At 42.9% G+C, this 20,360-nt stretch overlaps 1 protein-coding gene across 27 annotated transcripts in view; it reads right to left on the bottom strand.

Annotated features, from left to right (window-relative positions):
* Nucleotides 1-20,360, bottom strand: part of NRXN1 (neurexin 1) — a 1,218,662-nt gene that overhangs the window by 185,550 nt on the left and 1,012,752 nt on the right. For all 27 annotated transcript variants that reach the window (XM_063123832.1, XM_063123833.1, XM_063123845.1 and 24 more), the window contains one exon: nucleotides 8,425-8,596. In XM_063123832.1, the coding sequence (XP_062979902.1) occupies nucleotides 8,425-8,596 (172 nt within the window). The remainder of the gene's footprint in view (nucleotides 1-8,424; nucleotides 8,597-20,360) is intronic.

Here is a 20,360-nt window from a genome sequence, read left to right as displayed (position 1 = left end):
TACCGCAGCATTCAAAATTTTTCAACACGAAATGGTAGTCTTTGACAGTGAGCAGAACAAAGAGTTGTGATGATAACATTGAGATTTCGTAATTGTAATAGGCACGATGAAAAATACATATTCAAATCTGTGAAAAGAGAACCAAACTTCAAGTGCAATAAAACTGAAATGAATACACCCATAGTTAGGGTGACCATGTGGAAAGGAGGACAGGGCTCCTGTATCTTTAACAGTGGTGTAGAAAAGGGAATTTCAGCAGTTGCCATTTGTATGCATGCAGCACCTGGTGGAATTCCCTCTTCATCACAACAATTAAAGATGCAAGAGCCCTGCCCTCTTTTACATCTGGTCAAGAGGGCAAGGCTCCTGCAGCTTAAACTGTTGGGATGAAGAGGAAATTCCACCTGGTGCAGCATGCATACAAATGGCAACTTCTGAAATTCCTTCTTCATCACAACTGTTGAAGATGCAGGAGCCTTGTCCTCCTTTTCATATGGTCACTGTACCCATAGTACAGCTAGAGATGACACAGGAGTCCGACAGACACCTCCGCGTCCAGCACTTTGGACTCAGTCGGGCGCTAGAAGCACGTTCGCAGGCCCATGGGTCGAGAGCCCATGTGGGTCAACAAGTGCCCAGCAACCGTCCTCCCTCATCCAGAGCCTCCATTTTGCGTGGCAATGCAGGCTCTGGAAATTACATTATTTCCCCAATAAATAACGTAATTATTGGGGAAATAATTACGTTAAAATTATTTTTCCTGCGTAAAATTCAAAGTGCTGGTTACCACCTATAAAGTCCTCTATGGCTCGGGTCCAAGTTATCTGCAAGACCGTATTCTCCCATGAGAGTTTGCCCGTGCTCTGAGATCTTCTGGGGAGGCCTTTCTCTCAGTCCCACCAACACCCCAGGCACACCTGATTGGTACGCAGGAGAGGGCCTTCTCGGTGGCTGCTCCAAGGCTCTGGAACTCCCTTCCCAGGGAGGCTAGGCTGGCTCCCTCTATACTACACTTTCGGAGGCAGGCAACAACTTCTTTGTTTCAGCAGGCTTTTGGAGCTACTCTGGACCTGTGTTAATGTATTGGATCCCACTTTTAATCTGTTACAGGTTTTTAAATATATTTTTTAACATGTTTTAATTTTACTGTAGGTTTAATTCTATTTTAACTTTTGTAATTTATATTTATATGTTTTAATTGTGCATGTTTTAATCTTGTAAAGCACCTGGAGTTCCAGTACTGGGAAAAAGGCGGGATATAAATAATACTAATAATATTGCAGCCATAAAGGCCCCATTTACACAAGAATAAAGGAGCAAATGGAGCATTTACACCTTTACTCTTGCATAAATCGTGCCTTCACAGCTACCATTTAGGCAATGGGGGAAACACCCAATTTCCAGAGCCTCCACTGGGCACAACAATGGAAGCTCCAGAAGATACACATTGCCCCCATGGTGTAAAGGGGGCCTTTACAGCCCCCTTTTACGCAGCACAGGGAATGACGGTGCCCGATGAATTGGAGGCGGGTGAGTTTGCCCATCTCTAATTACAGCTGTTCTAAACTTTTCCAAATGATCACATCTTTTAAACTGGTAAGCAGGTGTAGACACCTTCCTTGCTTGCCGTAGCTGAGAATTAATCAGCTGTGGTACCACAGAAAGCCAAGACAATAAACATCTAATTTCTTCTGTCTCACCGAAGGAAGGATCAGCTGTTCAGTTCAAATGAAGAGACTTCTTAATTAACCTGCTGATCTTGCTTATTCTTAATTAAACCCCAAAGCAGGTAGGGGAGATAAGTTAAAGACAGATGCCATGGTAACAAGTGGGTGGTGTTTTTTTAAAAAAAGAACCAGACAGAAACGGAGCCAAAAACGCACTCTGGGCATGCCAATGAACCTTAATCATATTGGAGGAATGCATGGCTAGGCATCATTTGATTTAAGATAACATGCTGGATAACTGCACGCTGGATAATCCTGGCATGCCTGGGAGCTGTGTCAAACAATTACGTCTCTGCAGAGGGCCGGCCACTAGAGTGCGGGAACTGGTGAGCTGTGTTTCAGACCCGGCTCCTGTTGAATTGAGGGCGGGAGGAGATGGGGCAAGGCAAAGGCAGAGGGGGAGCAAAGCGAGGGCCGGAAGGAAAAGTGCTTCCTAGTTTCTCAGACCAGCAACAAGACTTTATAGGAGGCAGGGTCAAACACATGATCTGGTGTGATGGCATGGGAGGCTGCAACCTTGATGACGCTAAGCAGGTCTAGGTCTGGACAGTGGGAACCCCATGTACATTGATTCCTGCATTGGCCTTGTAGGCCCCTTCCAACTCTACGATTCTATGATTCTATGATCTGATCTCTCCTATGGTGTAAAGAGGCCCCCTTGATGCCAATCTCCTTGCTTTTCTCTCTCCTTGGGGCAGGTCTGAGTGATGACACACAGGCAGAATTCCGGTGTACCTTGGGCAGGAGTGGCTGGAAAGTAGATCAGCAGATGTTTTGGCCTTCAACTCCTAGCATTCCTGACCATTGGCCATGCTGGCAGGAGCTTTTGGGAATTGACATCCATATTTTCATAGAATCATAGAATATTTGAGCTGGAAGGGCCATCAAGTCCAACCCCCTGCTCAATGCAGGAATCCACCTTAAAGCATTCCTGACAGGTGGCTGCCCAGCTGCCTCTCGAAGGCCTCTATACCATTTATTTATTTATTTATTTTATATACCGCCCCATAGCTGAAGCTCTCTGGGCAGTTTACAAAAGTTAAAACAATGAACATTAAAAAGTATACAAATTTAAAACCATCAAAAATATAAAAATAACAGTGTAAAACAGTATCCATTTTAAACAACGACAGTTCTGGGGTCCATTAACAAACAAACAAACTTAGCATATGTTGTTAAATGCTGTTAAATGCCTGGGAGAAGAGAAAGGTCTTGACCTGGCGCCGAAAAGATAACAATGTTGGCACCAGGCAAGCCTCATTGGGGAATCATTCCACAATTGGGGGGCCACCACTGAAAAGGCCCTCTCCCTTGTTGCCATCCTCTTCCTTCTCTCCCCGGAGTTTGTTTAATATGATCTTAGGGGGAAATGTAGTGTGTTGTTTTACCATAATTGCGCAGTTTCAGAATACCACACTATTGTATCTGAGCAGAAATAATAAATATATATATATATTAAAAAATAAATAAACAATTAACTCCAGGGGAAGGAAAATGCAGGGGGTGGTATAGGAGATTTCGCCGGCATAGTAGCGCTCCAGGTGAAAAGATACATGAGCTGAAGGAGCGCAACAATGCACACGCGTGGAATTGCCCAGCACTTGACTTGCTAAGGAAATGGAGGGGGAAACCACGGATGAAAACCGGATAAAAAAAAAGTAGGTGTGATGAGGTCAAAATATCCGGGGAAGCAGCAGATTAACGGGGCACCAGCAGGGCCAGAATGTAGTGGAGCAAGAAATGGCCTTCCTCGATTTTCACTATCATTTTAAAGTTATATATTTAAAGGTTTAAATGGCGTAATACAGATCAGCAGCTGTTTCATATGTACGTGTGCACATATGCATACACACAGCCACTGTTTGTAAACTGAGACACACAATGTAAAAGAAAGTGAGGTGGAGAATATGGGCTTGGAGAGACGGAAGATTACAGACACAAGATAAAATAAGACAAAACTCAGGAACGTACAAAGATGGGGTTAAATCAAGACAGGGAGAAAAGAAAGCGGTGCACCGGATTTTGCTGTTCTGCTGCAGAAAAGAGGCAACATGATGGTACTGATAAAAGCTCAAAGAAAATTAAAGACCAAGAGCGATTGGCCTGAGCCAAGCAATAAGACGCACAGGGGGATTCTGAGTTATGGCTGAAACTGTGGCTTTAATTAAGCCCGGATGTAGCTGCAGTGGGGACTGTTAAAAATCAGAAACACTGTGAACGTGTATTTATGAAAAGTTTCCAGACATTCTTTTGCACAAGAATTAAACCATTACCACTACTGCCAGCTCCACCATGACTGATTCTACAATTAGCAGTCGCAAGCAAATACATTATCTGAAAAATCAATTGGGAACCAGTTAGTCTAAAGATTTTAGCCCCCCAAAATGCTCTCCTTCAAGACCTTCAAACCTCCGGATAGCCCTGTTCCCTCCATTCACCTGCCCGAAGAATCACAGGTTATGTACTGAACAGGACACAGATTCCAACAATTCATCACACCAGCCTTCCTCAACATGATGACCTCCAGATGTTTTGGGTTGGAAACCTATCCATCTCCAGCTAGCCAATGGACATGCTGACTGGGAATGATGGGAACTGCAGTCCAACACATGTGGAGGACACCAAGCAAGGTAAAGTTGCCCCACATCCTAACTTCTCCCAAGCATCTCTTCCTCAACTCCTTGGCGTGTGATTAAGTGCAGAGCTGGTAGTGTAGCCATTTCCCTTTTGTACACATATGAAATGATCCCATATCAAATGAGGTCAGCATGCCATTGATTTGGTAACATCTGGCACTAGTTCGACTCCAGGTCTGTACAGCAGAAGATCCCTGCACAATAGCATAAGTCTTACACTGGGGAAAGAACCTTTACTCCATCCCATTGGGAAGCCTCTTAAAGATACCCGAGGATCCTGGTTGCAGAACAATTTATGGTTTAATAAACAGTCAAGGAGACAGTCTAGAGATGGTCCAGAGCATTATAAGATTTGACTTCAAACTGTTTCACATAGCCATGATCATACAGGTTGGCTTGGGCAACTCTATTCTCCATCCGTAAAATAACCTAGACTTCACAGATGCTGGCAAATAAGATAACTACAAAACAATTTGGTATATGAAAAAAAAAGTGAAATAGGGCAAGTAGCATCCTAATGAACCACAACACATAACCCCGTGAGGACTCACTTCTGGTGTGACCCTTTCCCTTCACACTTCTCTCCAGGGATTGGTGGTCACTCAACCAGTTCCACGTTACAATTGGTCAGACAATCCAATATGCATTTAAATTCTGAATTCTCAAAGGTGCTCATGAATCTTCACAAAAGGAATGAAAAAGCACCCCCACACACACACACTGTTTACACTTTACGATAGTTTTATTTATTTATTTTTACACATGATTCAGTTTTTTTATAGTATAAAATACTTTCTTTTTTAATGTGCAATTATGCATGTATTGGGATTCCCTCTTTTTTTTTTTTTTTTAAAAAAAGAACATTTCATTTTTCAAATTTATTTGGAGGGAGAGAGACAGAGAGAGGCCATGGCTAGACCAATCCTATATCCCAGGATCATCCTGGGGTCATCCCTGTGCATCCAAATGACACACAGGGGATCTTGGGAGCAGGCAGGGATGACCCCTCTGTTTGCCTGGGATAATCCTTAGGTCTAGCTAAGGCCAGAGAAGCAGGGCTCACAAAAGACCAGAAATTTACCTCAGCAACCAGAATAGATTCCGACATTTTGAGTGCCAATCCTGTAAATATTCGGTAAAGCAGCACTTCAAAAACCAGGCCATAATCTGGCAGAGGCAGGTGCACTGTTCACACTGGCTTCTTCGCTGGATTTTCCTTTGTCTCAATATCTAATTGTCTCCTCTGTAATTCATTTCCTCCCTACTATCCCTGGCCAGCAGACATTACTTGTGTTTTATGTCAATGAGAAGTTACACCTTCTCAAACTTTTTCTTTCTTTATAACAAGTCATTATTTGATCATTATCGGAAGGTAACATCTCTGTAAAATGTTTGGGAGAGAGCTTTGGTGATTCTATAAATAACTGATGATTGATCAGGTTTTTTTTTTAAAAAAATAGTTTTTAACTAATTATTTGACTGAAATTTGTATTATTAAGCCGCTGCCTCCTCCCACAAAGGATATTTATTCATTCTGGGTGCAATCCTACCTGGATGACTGCCAGCCTCGGCAGCTGATCAGCATCCTACGCAGGGCGGGAAGAGCACGGAGTTGATCATTGCCTCCGCAACTGTCTTGCCCTGCATTCTTGTTAGATGGCTGATTTGCCCATCTAGCCGGGGCTCTGCAGAGTGGGAGGGAAGGAGGGTGGGGTGGCTGGAGGACTCTTGCTAAGCCAAGAGAGAGGGGGGGGCAGGGACCTCAGTCTCAGAGCACTGTCTCCAGCTTTGCATCCAAGAATCCAAAATATCCGATGGCCACTCGGGGCTCATCTAGACAAAGCAGATATTCCACTATGAAAGTGGTATGAAAGCAGTATGTAAAAGGCAGGAGCCACACTACTGCTTTATAGTGGTATTGAAGCGCACTGACAACTGTTGGGGCCCATTGAAACAGACCATATACTGCTTTCATACCACTTTCATAGTATTATATCTTGCTTGGTGTAGATGTGTCATGGGCCCCAACAGTTGTCAGTGCACTTTATAACCACTATGAAGCAGTAGTGTGGCTCCTGCCTTTTATATACTGCTTTCATAGTGGAATATCCTGCTTGGTGTAGATGAGCCCTCGCAAAGAAAGTACCATATTAAAATAAACTATAACACAATTAAAAAATGATTAAAATTAACATACAATTAAAACACCACTTTTATGATGAAGAGCCCAGACTATAGAACAGAAAAAGTTATTGCAAACTGTTATAAAACATAACTCATTGAAAAGGCCTAGATGAATACAGACCATCAAGATGTCAACAGGTGAACCCACCTGGGAAGTCTGAAGCAAGGTCCTACCACTAAAAAGGCCTTGTAACTTGTGATAACGTAAGAAAGAGAAAGATTTTTTTACGTATGTTTGCTTATTTTCTTATGTACTTAATATCATTGCCAACTTTGCATGTTGGCATTTTTGTATATATATCCACACACAGAGCAAAGGAAGGGGGGGGGGAGAAAGTAGACCTAGGCCTAACCTAAACCAAGCAGACTATTGTACTCTGAAAGCGGTATGAAAGTGGTATATAAAAGGCTGGGGCTATAAAAGGCTATATCCCAAGCAGGATATAGAGGTATGAAAGCAGGTTGAAAGCGGTATATGCTTTGTGTCTATGGGCCCCAACAGTTGTCAGTGCACTTCATTACCGCTATAAAGCGGTAGTGCGGTTCCTGCCTTTTATATCCCCCTTTCATACCACTTTCATAGTGCAGTATCCTGCTTGGTGTAGATTAGGCCCTATTGTAACTGAACAAGTGATAAATGGAATCAATACAATGGGCAGTATTCCACATCTGGCCATGCACCGGCGGGACACACCACTAGCACAATGGGAAGCCAGCAACTAAGAAAGCAACCAGAAATAAGTGGAAGGCTCTTTCCAGAATGGGGCAGGTCAGCATAGCTTGCAGAAGACCTGCCCTGATCTGGAAACCAGCATTTCCACTTGCTCCCAGGGCTCCTTTTTGAACTGCTACCTTTCTGCAGCATGAGCAGTGAGTCCCACTTGCGTTACAGAATGAGCAGGAGTGCAGCGGCAGTACTGGATACTGACCGATTTAAAACAAATAAAAGAACTTCTCAGCTCCATACCCAAGAAGGAGTTCCTGCTAGGAGATGAGAAGTCCATGGTAGAACCTGACTACACACAAGAAGCTCAGGACGTTCCAACCTCTGGACTAGATTCTCAGGGCATGCACACCATCTTCACAATGTCCTGATGCCCAGCTTCATCGTACACAAGCTCACCAGGTTTTCTGTGTGGCTACAGTGACAGACCGTACTTGTATAATCTATGACCCACTGAAATCAAAGGACTGTTAATCAAATGGAAACCGAAAAATTCATTTCTTCAAGCAGAAGGTCAGACTAATTTCAATGAGACAGCTAAGAATAAGTGGGTAGTGGACCACAGCTGTTGTATTTAAGTGAATGCTCTTAATTTTTTTTTAAAAAATCCCTTTTTTCCCATTCAAGGCAGGGCTTCTTGCCTTCACTGCCTGCCTTAATACATTTTGTTGTTTTCAAATTGCCACAAACTACAGAGTGTTGGATATAAAATAAAGGAGAGACGATGTTTTCCTTCACAAAATTGTCACCAACATCCAGTTCTGGTATTGGTGTATATAATATGTATTGTGCTGCTTTTGTCAAAGCCTTTTCTTTCTCTAAGCACACCAGTACACTAATTCTTTAAGTTTGCTTTTATTTTGTTTGTTTCGTTTTTAAAAAAATAAAAACTTGGGTTCTCAGAGCTTTGTCAATGTCATGCCTTCAGTTTCATTCAGTAAAATTTAGTAAAAGGCAATCCGTGCCTTTGAGCTTGATCTAGGAATTGCTATTATCACACCTTAGAAAATATTCACGATTCAGAGAATGACACTTAAGACATCTTGAAGGAGCCGAGATCCTGTGTTTCTACACAAGCAAAACCACCGCGTTGCTGGTCATCTTTTCTCCCCTCAACCCCAATAAATGCAACAGTCCATCGGGATGTCCTTACCTGCTGGGTAGCGTTCTATAACTGGCCAGTTGTCCACCTGTAATGTGGCGTTACCTCCACTTCTTGTAAAACGTACTACATGGTATTTCCCATCGTTAATGATTGCGTTGACCTCTTCAATTGCAATATCATCTGTCCCAACATTAAATTTAACTCCAATTTTTCCTTGGTGCTGTAAAGAAAATCAAGAAACAGACAGATTAATTGGGAGCTCTTTTAAAACATTTTTTTTTAAAAAAAAATAAAATAAAATAAAATGCAGTGTTATGCAGAGAATGCTTCTTGAAAATATATTCTGGAGGGTAACTGTATTAGTATATTGCAGCGAAAATAAATAAATAAAAATCAGCAGAAACTCCTATGGCACTCTGAAGACAAACCAATTTATTCTGCCATAACCTTTCATGGACTAAGACCACTTCATCAGATGTATGCAGTATTTTGAAAATTTTCATATTTATTTATAGTATTTAGGGGGTGGTGGGGAGAATTGTAAACAGTGAAATCAGAAGAAAACGAAATTCTTGTACTGGATCCTTTTACATGATCGATCACCTAAATATACCATAGGAGTCAATTGTATGATTAGACCTATTAAGAACATGAGAAGAACCCTGATGCTGGATCAGACTAAGGGTCCATCTAGTCCAGTACTCTGTTTACACAGTGGCCAACCAGGGACCAACAAAGCAGGACATGGTGCAACAGCACCCTCCCACCCATGTTCTCCAGCTGTGCTATGTGGATGTATGTACCTTTAAGAGGCCTGTAGCTGCTAGTCTCCAGGTGCACACAGGCTTATTACTGGAGGTAGCACTCAAGCATCAGGGCTAGTAGCCATTGATAGCCTTTGCCTCCAGGAATTTATCCAACCCCCTTTTAAAGCCATCAAAATTGGTGTCCCATCCCTGCCTAAAGCTTAGAACATAAGAACCTAAGAAGTGCCCTGCTGGATCAGACCAAGGGTCCATCTAGTTCTGCACTCTGTTCACACAGTGGCCAACCAGCCATTTGCCAGGGATGAGCAAGCAGGTCATGGTGCAACAGCACCCTCCCACCCATGTTCCCCAGAAACTGGTGCACACAGGCTTACTGCCTCGAATACTGGAGGTAGCACACAACCATCAGGGCTAGTAGCCATGGACAGCCTTCGCCTCCATGAATTTATCCAACCCCCTTTTAAAACCATCCAGATTGGTGGCCATCACTACCTATTGTGGTAGTGAGTTCCATAATTTAACCATGGGCTGTGTGAAGAAGTACTTCCTTTTATTTGTCCTGAATCTCCCACCAATCAGTTTTATGGGATGACCCCTGGTTCTAGGATTTTGAGTGAGAGAGAGAGAGAGAGAGAGAGAGAGAGAGAGAGAGAGAGAGAGAGAGAGAGAGAGAGAGAGATGTCTCCCTATCCACATTCTCCATACCATGCATAATTTTGTACATCTCTATCAGGTCTCCCCTTCCAAGCTAAACAATCCCAGCTGTTGTAGCCTTCCCTCAGAGTGGAGATGCTCCAGACCTTTAATCATTTTAGTTGCCTTTTTCTGCACTTTTTTCAACTCTGTAATATCCTCTTTTAGGTGGTGGACATCTCAATGAAAATGTCAATCTAGTGTGCGGCCGCTGTAAAGAAGGCAAACTCCAGGCAAACGCCTTATAAGAAAAGGAATTGAGAATAAAACGGCCAGTATCGTACTGCCTTTATACAAATCTATGGTGCAACCACACTTAGAGTACTGTGTACCGTTCTGGTCACCACAATCCCAAGGTCTCTTTCTTGTTCGGTCACTGCCAGCTCAGATCCCATTAAGCTATATTTGAAGTTGGGTTTTTTTTGGCCCAACGTGCATCACCTTACACTTGCTTACATTGAACTACATCTGCCATTTGGATGCCCACTCTCCCAGCTTGGAGAGATCCCTTTGGAACTCTTCACAATCCCTTTGTGTTTTTACAACCTTCAATAATTTGGTGCCATTGGCAAACTTGGCCACTTCACTGCTCGCTCCTAATTCAAATGTTATACCTCCGAATGGACCCTGCTGATGGCCGAGGTATGCCACATAGGAGAGAAGTAGTCATTTTCTTGTTTTTAATTCTTCTGCCCGTCCACATGGTTTGGACTACAATGCCCAGCATTCCTGAATATTGGACTTCCTGGCTGGGGCTGCTGGGAGTTGAAGTTCAAACCAATTGGATGTCCCCAAGTTGCAGAAGGCTGCTCTACACCAGGACATGGCATGGATCCCAAGATATATAACTGTACATAGCTGATATTTACTAAGCAGAGGAGTTAATCAGTAACCTGAAGTGAAAGGACGAATTTGTTTCAGCTCTAATTAGAAAAGCAACACAAAATTGCAGCAGTATCGCTGGCCATAACTGATTTATCTGTCCACTACATTGTCCCTTCTTCAAGGTAAGTATCCACTCCAAATGCTATTATCCATTTTAATTATTATTGAAAAAGCATCTGTAACTAGGCATTTACGGATTAATGAAGTATCTTGCTGTGTTCATTTAAAAATACCCGACTAAAGCAATTATTGATTTTTGTTTTCCACTGACGACAGGCGAAATGCTTCATTTCTGAATAATGATTCTTATAAAACTAAAATGAGAAAGAAGTAATGGTGTAGAGTGTGGGGTAGATGGGCGGAAGGAGGAAGGAGGAAGACATTACTGAGGGGACCCAGCTAAATAAATGTTACTGCTGAATCTTAATTCTATAAATGTGTTGTAGCCCAAGAAATGTCCTCAGGTTCAGAAACAGATGAAAAATCCTTCATTTTAGAATCCAATAATGTTTCCTTATCCCACAACCTCTTGATCTTCTTTTTCAATGCAAAACCTTTTCTCCTCTGTAATGCAAGCTGGCACAGATGCATGGAAATGCCTCCTCAAAGAAGCAGTTTGAGCAACGTCAATGTGGCTGATGTAGCATTTGAATAATCCAGGGGGGGGGGGACCAGACAGAGGAGATCTGCAGAAATTATGGGCTCATCTACACCAAGCAGGATATTCCACTATGAAAGTGGTATGAAAGCAGTATATAAAAGGCAGGAACCACAACCATCTGTCAGGTATGCTTTAGGGTGGATTCCTGCATTGAGCAGGGGGTTGGACTTGATGGCCTTATAGGCCCCTTCCAACTCTACTATTCTATGATTCTATGATTCTACTGCTTTATTGTGGTATTGAAGTTATATCCTGCTTGGTGTAGATGTGTCAATGGGTCCCAACAGTTGTCTGTGCACTTCATTACCACTATAAAGCAGTAGTGTGGCTCCTGCCTTTTATATACCGCTTTCATAATGGAATATCCTGCTTGGTGTAGATGAGTCCTATGATCCGTGGAGAAGAACACTGTGCACCAGTCATTTATGTTGGCTCACCAGTGACTAAATAACCATAGAGATTTAGCTATCTGCCTGACATTGCATAAATGGTGAGTGTGCGTGTGTGTGGGTTCCAAGCATCACAATGCATGACTGATAGAATCTAATCAGCTTGGAAGGTCACAGGTAATGCTGTGCTGAAAATTTTGATTCTTAAATTTTGGGCATTTTGTGGGATGGGGGAGGAAATGAAAACTCAGGAAAAAGAGGTTGAGACAGGTGAGAATCTCAGGGAATTTCCTCCTTGGGAAAGGGAACAGAGTTTCCACAAACCTTTTTAAGTGTAGGAAGTTGTTGAGGGGGTCTTCTTTCTTTCTATATATTTTCTTTTTTAAAAAAACACCAACCCTGCTATTTGGAGGAGCCGGGAGCCAAGGGTTCTTTCTGAATGCCTACTGGAGAGGCTGAGGCACATGGTCTCCAACAGGCATTCAGGAAGAACTGCAGGGCTTCTCCTAGCACTAGGGGTGGTTTTTTGGTGGGGGGGGGGGTGGGGAAAAAAGACCTCTCAACAACTGGCTAAAGTTTAAAAAAGGCATATGGAAACCCTGTCTCCCTCCCCAAAGAGAACATTCTCCAAAATTCTCCCCCTCCTTGCAAAAGAGGCAGAAAAAGCAATGCCTCTTTCGAAAGGGAGAGAAAAAGTCCTCCAAAATAGGCAGCAGGATTTGGGAGAGAACTAATCACAGGTTGTTTTCCACTGATAGTTCTATTTAGAACATAAGAACTTAGGTGGAGCCCTGCTGGATCAGACCAAGGGTAGATCTGGCCCATGACACTGTTCACACAGTAGCCAACCAGGTGTTGACCAGGAGCCCATAAGCAGGACATGAGTGCAACAGCACCCTCCCACCCATATTCCCCAGCAACATGGTGTACATAGACTTACAGCCTCTGCTACTGGAGGTAGCAGAGCATGGTATGAACTTATAAGGATGGTATGAACATTGTAGCAGCCATATTGCAGTCCTTGGAAATATTCCTGTATGTAGACAAGTCCATACAGCTGACATAATGAGTGGGGACCATTTACCACACCGCCTGTGTAGAGAATTTCTCATGGTTGCTTCCATCTATATATGGAAATAAATCTACACCAGCTTTAAGGGTGGAACCCTTTCAGGGAGGGCAGGCATTTTTACAAATTTATTTATTTATTTATTACATTTATATACTGCCCCATAGCCGAAGTTCTCTGGGCAGTTTACAAAAGTTAAAAACAGTAAACATTAAAAAAAGTATACAAAATTTTAAAACCATCAGAAACATAAACCGCCCAGAGAGCTTCGGCTATTGGGCGGTATAGAAATGTAATAAATAAATAAATAAATAAATAAAATAAATAAAAACAACAGAATTTCCAGGGAAGGCAAATAAGTTTGACAAGGTTAGAAGCATTTCTCCAGAGGGTCCTCTCAACCTTTTCATATCTAATAAATTTAGGCTGAATCAAAATCTGAGGTAAATTTGGAGGGATTTGTCAATGAAACGCACAGACTGCATTCTGTCCCTTTCACTTGGGCTGGACTAACCACTGTGCAAAATTCAGAGGACCCACCTACACTGAGGTCTCTCTTGTAACTCAGGTGAACTGGATGTTTCCCAGTGTGGAAGATGTTTCTTCTGCCTCATGTGGACTATTTTAAAATTCTTGAGGGCTCAGAAAATTGTGTTAGCTTACATGTCACGTGACAGGAAAACAGCAGACATATTCTCAAAAGGGAAGATGTTCACTGCCTAACATAAGAAAAAGTATGTGAACATGCTGTCTGTACCAAGGCAAATGCCAAAGGGGGGTATTACAATTCTGAACTTGTCTGTTAAGAACTCCAAAATGTCCTCCCCGGTCAAGTGCCCGTCTTCTGTCCTCAGCTGATAGAGCAGGGGTAGACAACCTGGTGCCCTCCAGATATTTTGGACTACAGCTCCCTGGCCACTGGCCATGTTGGGACTCATGGGAGTTTTAGCCCCCTAAATGGGAAGAACTCCAGGTTGCCTATCCACGCTGTGCAGAAAGTACATAGAAGGCAACAAAACGAAAACAAACTACCTACCGCATAACCAAACTGTTTGAGAATGTGTACTCTTTCCCAACATTCATTACAAGCGAAGTGGCAAATTGTGTGATTCACGTGTTTTAATCACCCACTTACTCTGCTATTCACATTCAACAGAAAATGATTTTTTTTTAAAAAAATGTAATTGCTCTTGTTCTGTAGCAATCACCCTTTTTGCTGAATTATTAAATATACAAGAACTTTCCCAAAGACATGCAGCTACAAAAATACATTCAAAGTTCCCCCTCTGAAATCAAGTGCTTTGACATTCAAAAAAATAAATAAAACCCATCCAATGTTTGATGATGATTTATAATCGCAGTATTCATACACAGCCATGCCTTTCCTACTTGCTTCTATTTGGTTTCTATGTAACGTGTTTTATAAATAGAGAAAAAAGAAGCTGAACACCTCGGGGGAGGGAGGAATTAAGCAGGTGCATGCAAAAGATAGGAAATAGAGACATGCAATGGTCCTTATGTGATACCGACACCACTGGGGGGGGGGGTAAGGGGGAGAAAACAGATATCAATATAAACGGCACCATCAACTATCCAACGCAGAGTAAAACAGGATATAAATCAAAGAGCGTAGCAAACCTGGGTACGTTTATCGTCAGAAATAAGAGCTGAAGTTTCACTCCACTTTGCAGGTAAATTCCTCAGTACTTTGGAGAACTTCGTAAATGACCCATAAGATGAGTTTACAGGGGCTGTAGAGGGACGCCTGGGAGTATCATCAGCACAAAGGGGAGAGAAACTTTGTCTCTTCTTGCTAACCATCGGCAGGCAAGCAGATCTTACGAGGGCTCTGGAGAAACTGCCTGCCAGAGAAATTCGCCTGTAAACTAGCAAAATGAATTTATTTCTTGAGTCAAGATTAGGACTGAGCCCAACCGTGACCCATGAAAATTCTCAGGGTGGAAAGGAGAATGGGGGGGCACACAGGAACCCCGTGATATATTTTAGGGTTCCCCCCTTTTTTCCTTATTCATGCCTGTTTGCAACCAAGGCCATGGTTAGATGGGGCAATATCTCAGGGATCGCCCTGGGATCGTCCCTGTGCGTTCACATGACACACAGGGGATGCCAGGAGCAGGGAGGGATGATTCTTCCCTTGCCCTGGAATATCGCCAAACCCTTTTCCCGCTTTTCCTGCAGTCTCGGGATGATTTCGAGACTGCGGGATGTATGGCCAGGCGTCACAGTTTGTCCCGGCTTTTCGCAAGTAACCACAAGGTGCTGGGGACAGGGCACAGGGCGTGGAGCTACTCAGGAGCTCCATGCCCATCAGGGGGGCGGGGAGCGGGAAAATATTTTTTAATTAAAGGAACACCTGCACTCTTCTTCGATAAAAACAAACAAACAAAATGGCGGGTGTGACATCCCTCCTTGGATGTCGTGCACCGCGTGTAGTTGGGGGGGGGATCCCACGATCACCATATCACGAGATCGTCCCCCCTCCGTCCCTCTAGGTCTAGAAATGCCCCAAGACATTTCCCTCTCTGCTCCTCCTCTGCCACAATTTTCTCTTCTCCAACACAATAGGATTGTGATAGTGCAATCCTATGCATGTCTACTCGGGCCATCTTGAGTTCAATGGCACACAGTCCCAGATCAGAGTGAGTAGAACTGGAGCCTGAGTAACCAATCAGGAATCACATAGTGAGCATTGTGCTATTCTATAGCCAATCGGATTGGCTATGCAGCAACATGGAGCAAAAAGGCTCCATTGGTAGTGTAATTGCCTAGGCACTACAGGGACATGGAACGGTTCAGGGCCATTCCAAGCCATTTTAAGAATACTAGAGCATAAGAACAAGATCTGGACAGGGATAACCTAGCTTCAGTTGTCCATACTCTGGTAACTTCCAAATTAGATTACTGCAATGCCCTCTACATGGGGCTGCCTTTGAAGACGGTCCAGAAGCTGCAGCTTGTGCAAAATGCGGCGGCCAGATTGATAGCTGGAACAGGGAGGTTTGAGCATGTAACACCGATTCTGGCCCGCTTGCATTGGCTGCCTATATGTTTCCGAGCCCAATTCAAGGTGCTGGTCTTAACCTATAAAGCCCTACATGGCTTGGGACCACAATACCTGATGGAACGCCTCTCCTGACATGAACCTACCCGTACACTGCGCTCAACATCTAAGGTCCTCCTCCGAGTGCCTACTCCAAGGGAAGCTCGGAGGATGGCAACAAGGGAGAGGGCCTTTTCAGTGGTGGCCCCCCGACTGTGGAATGATCTCCCCGATGAGGCTCGCCTGGCGCCAACATTGTTATCTTCTCGGCGCCAGGTCAAGACTTTTCTCTTCTCCCAGGCATTTTTAACAGCATTTTAACAGCATTTAACAACGTTAAGTTTGTTTTTAATGGACCCCACAATTGTTGTTTTTAAATTGATACTGTTGTTTTTATACTGTTTTTATATGTGTGTGTGTGTGTGTGTTTTTAAATTGTATACTTTTAATGTTTACTATTTTTAAATGTTGTAAACCGCCCAGAGAGCTTCGGCTGTGGGGCGGTATATAAATGTAATTAAATAAATAAATAAATAAATAAGATGGCATCCTTTCCCATCCCACCTATAAAAGCTGGCAGTACTGGCAGATTAATCTGTCTTCAGCACCGATTGTGGGTCACCACAACTGAACACAGCGTAAGATCATAAGAAGTGTCTTGCTGGATCAGACCATGGGTCCATCTAGTCCAGTTGTCGACCAAATGTAACCCTTGGGCCGGATTCTATGTCTAGGGGTTGTTTGTTTTCCCCTTAAGGTTAGCTCAGGCTCAAGCCCCCACCCAGGAAACCTGGGACACCAATTTAGAGATGTCTGAGTAGCAACCTCACCCACACACCTGAGGTATAAGTACTGGTATTTATTCAGGTTGACAACAAGCAACAAAAATAGAACATGGGAGACAACCTTTTGATTGACACATTTCCCTCCCAAGGTCTAGGTAGGCCGATGGAAGCCTGTGTCCTTTAGCCTTATTCACAAGCCCAGGAGACAGTGAATGAATAGGGATCCTCCAGGCATGCAATAAGGTGGATGGTAGGTGGCAGCAACCGGAACTGGGGTGCGCTGCAAAGAGAGCTGATTCAGCAGCAGCATTCACCAGGGACCCACAAGCAGGACACAGTGCAACACCACCCTCCCACCCATGTTCCCCAGCAACTGGTGTACATAGGTCCAATAGGGCGCATGAATTGCAGTTTGATTCTTGTCCTGGAGCTTCCAAACCCAATAATAATCCCCACAATGTATAATCCCCACAAATTGCATACAATGGAGGGGGAGGGGCATAGCAGTTTACTGTGAAATGTGGGGTCAAATTTTGAATAGAATTTCAAAAAACCCAAAGCCAAAGAACACTCTTAGCCATCACTTGCTCCTGTGTCCAGTTGACATCAGAAGATACGATGCCATTAAGTACTCAAGGTCCTTTTCAGCTCAATTCCAAAGACCAGTATGTATGGTTTCCTGATGTGGTTTAGAATATTGGGCACATTACTGGAACCATTTCTCAAGTCAACAACCATCATGAAGGGGTGAAAGACTACAAGCCAGCCTATTCTGTAAACACACTGCTATTTTGCTGTGGGAAAATCTCATTAAAACCAGTTCAAATGAGACGATTAAAATGTAACGTAATGTTTCGAAATGGTTCTGGCAGATCTGGGGATCTAGTGCTTCGGATTGTTGCTTGACGTTTAGTCACTGAGGGCTCATCTACACCAAGCAGGATATTCCAGTATGAAAGCAGTATATAAAAGACAGGAGCCACACTGCTGCTTAATAGCGGTATTGAAGTGCACTGACAACTGTTGAGGCTCATTGACAGATACCATAGATCCCTTTCACGCCACTTCCACAGTGTTATATCCTGCTTGGTGTAGACGTGGCATGGGCCCAACAGTGGTCAGTGCACTTCAGTACCACTGTAAAGCAGTAGTGTAAATCCTGCAGTGCACTTCAATACCGCTATAAAGCAGTTGTGTAAATCCTGCAGTGCACTTCAATACCGCTATAAAGCAGTAGTGTAAATCCTGCAGTGCACTTCAATACCGCTATAAAGCAGCAGTGTGGCTCCTGCCTTTTATATACCGCTTTCATACTGGAATATCCTGCTTGGTGTAGATGAGCCCTAAATCAGCTTCAAAAACTGCCTTTCGTAGGGTGACCAACTGTCAGGATTTCCCCGGATTTGTCCTGGTTTTTGTTCTTTCCATGGTGTCAGGGGGGATTTTCAATAATTTTCAATAATGTCCTGGAATGACACACCTTCCCCTTTAAGGCTGCCGTTAGCATGGCAGGAGGGAGTGACATGCTTTCTTGAGGCACATCATTCCCCCACCCCGAGCTCCAATTGAGGTCTTAAAGGGGAAAGTGCGTCATTCGTGGACATTATAGAAAAGGCCCCAATTGGAGTGGATGGTGGTGGTGCAGAATGAAATCCTTTCCCCTCCTCCACTCCAATCGGGTTCTTTAAGGTGGCGGGGGAAGAACGTACTTTCTGCAGGACTCAGAAAGCTGCTTACACACACACACACACACACACACACACACACACACACGGTGTCCTCTTTTTTGGTTTCCCAAATATGGTCACCCTACCTTTCGACTCATCATAGGGTTCCTTCTGTGAGCAGGGCTCCTTTCATGAATGGAAGGAGCCCCAAGAACACTTTCCATTTTGTTGACTGCTGTCCATTAAATGCTAGAAGTGAAAGAGAATTTCTTCCTTCTTGAAGAACACCCAGCAGGTCCAGAGTGTATTATAAAAGGAAAGATAGTTTAAAATTAAACCTAAGGGTGGGTGGCAGGGTGGGGTGGATGAAAAAGTGATATAATGTGTACTAAAAAATGCCATTTCTGCTCCTTAATCTTTACAAGCCACAGTAGAATACTAAACCACTGTAATAAAAGATGGGGCTTAACCTGCCATTCACTTATTGCTTTTCTCCACCAAAGTTATTCGTTCTCTCTGCCTACTTGCTAAATACAATTCAGAAGTTACTTTCCCATCCAGGGGGGAAAAAAAAGCTAGAGTGAGGTGTCCCTAGTGTAGGAAGAAAGAGACTAAAATCGAATTGAATTTGTGCAGAATCTCAAAATTGGACAAATTTCTAAATTTTAAAAGACAGGCTTTGATTTCATGTACGTCTCAGCTTTCTACCAAAAAGCCCATATGTTGATATCTGAATATCACAATTAAAATTTGATGTCATTTTTTTAAAAAAATATTAAATTAATTTGTTGCATCTGATCTAAAGTGTTCCCATTTCTTTGACAAGTATCCAATCCTGAATGATGGGTCATTTTATGTAGGATTAAGTGAATGTAAGAGGAAGAGGGAAGAACATCAATAATGGCGCCCATGCTCAGGCCAATGGGTTGTTTATTGATCTTGCAGTTCTAAGATGTCACTATTGTAAAGGGGGTTAGCCACAGCTGGCAAGTCATGCATTGCCACTTTAGCTGCCATGACACAAAACAACTTATCTGTTGGATCTGGTCCACAGTTGTATGCAATCTATTAGGAGAACTACTCAATCAAAGCAATTCAATGCCTTTCAAAATAGTGGGAGCTTTGGTGCTGATTTCAGTGGGGGATGAACTGCACCCAATTTGGGTTATTACCTAAAGGAGACACTGTCCTACACTTAGAAATAGTATCCCAACTGTCCGATGTTGATCCAAACGTGACTCCACCATTGCATTCCAGATTCTTTCAGCTTTCGGGTTCTGTCCTAGCTCCATCAAGGGATCAATATTTTTGAGATTAAAAGTTCACAATTCTAATCGGAAGTAACCTCTGTGCCCAGTCTTCTGAGAGGATATAGTTACTCTTGGAGAATCTTATCCTTTCATTAAATCTGTCATTGTGTTGAAGGTCAATAGAAGACTCGTTTGTTATTTAAGCTCCATTTAGGGTCAGAAAATTGGCCTGTAGAGCCATTTAAGCCATGGACCAGCTTTATGTCATAATTATGACTCAAGTAGGAAGGGAGTACTGTGCTGGAAGAGAGCATTCATTTTCCTGCCAATTTCTCAACAGCTGAGCCTGAGATCCATTCCTTTCCTAAAACTTCAAATAAATAAATAAATAAAGATTACTTTAGCAGTTTCCCCAGGTCAGATTTTCTGTTCAAAAAATATGCTGAAATTATTATTTTAGGGTGCTTTCTAAGGTTGCTGGGCAATTAAATAAATGTTAGTCAGTTAATAATATGAATTTACTGATGATGATGCTCCTTAAGGATAACATTATTCCTTAACTGAAATTGAAAAGCAGAATTAAAAAAAAATCATTTAATAAACCCATCAATTTGCATATGGGCAAATGCAAAAAGCCAACATTCTTTGCATTTCAGTTTTTTTAAAAGGAAAGGTGTGTTTTGTTGTATTTGCCCATATGCAAATTTATTTGCATTATTATTTAGGTATGCTGTGGGAGGAGATAACATTTTTAAAG

The sequence above is a fragment of the Elgaria multicarinata genome, chromosome 4 (assembly GCF_023053635.1).
Source record: "Elgaria multicarinata webbii isolate HBS135686 ecotype San Diego chromosome 4, rElgMul1.1.pri, whole genome shotgun sequence".
Classification (NCBI taxonomy): domain Eukaryota; kingdom Metazoa; phylum Chordata; class Lepidosauria; order Squamata; family Anguidae; genus Elgaria; species Elgaria multicarinata.
This window is presented reverse-complemented; position numbering and strand designations above follow the sequence as displayed.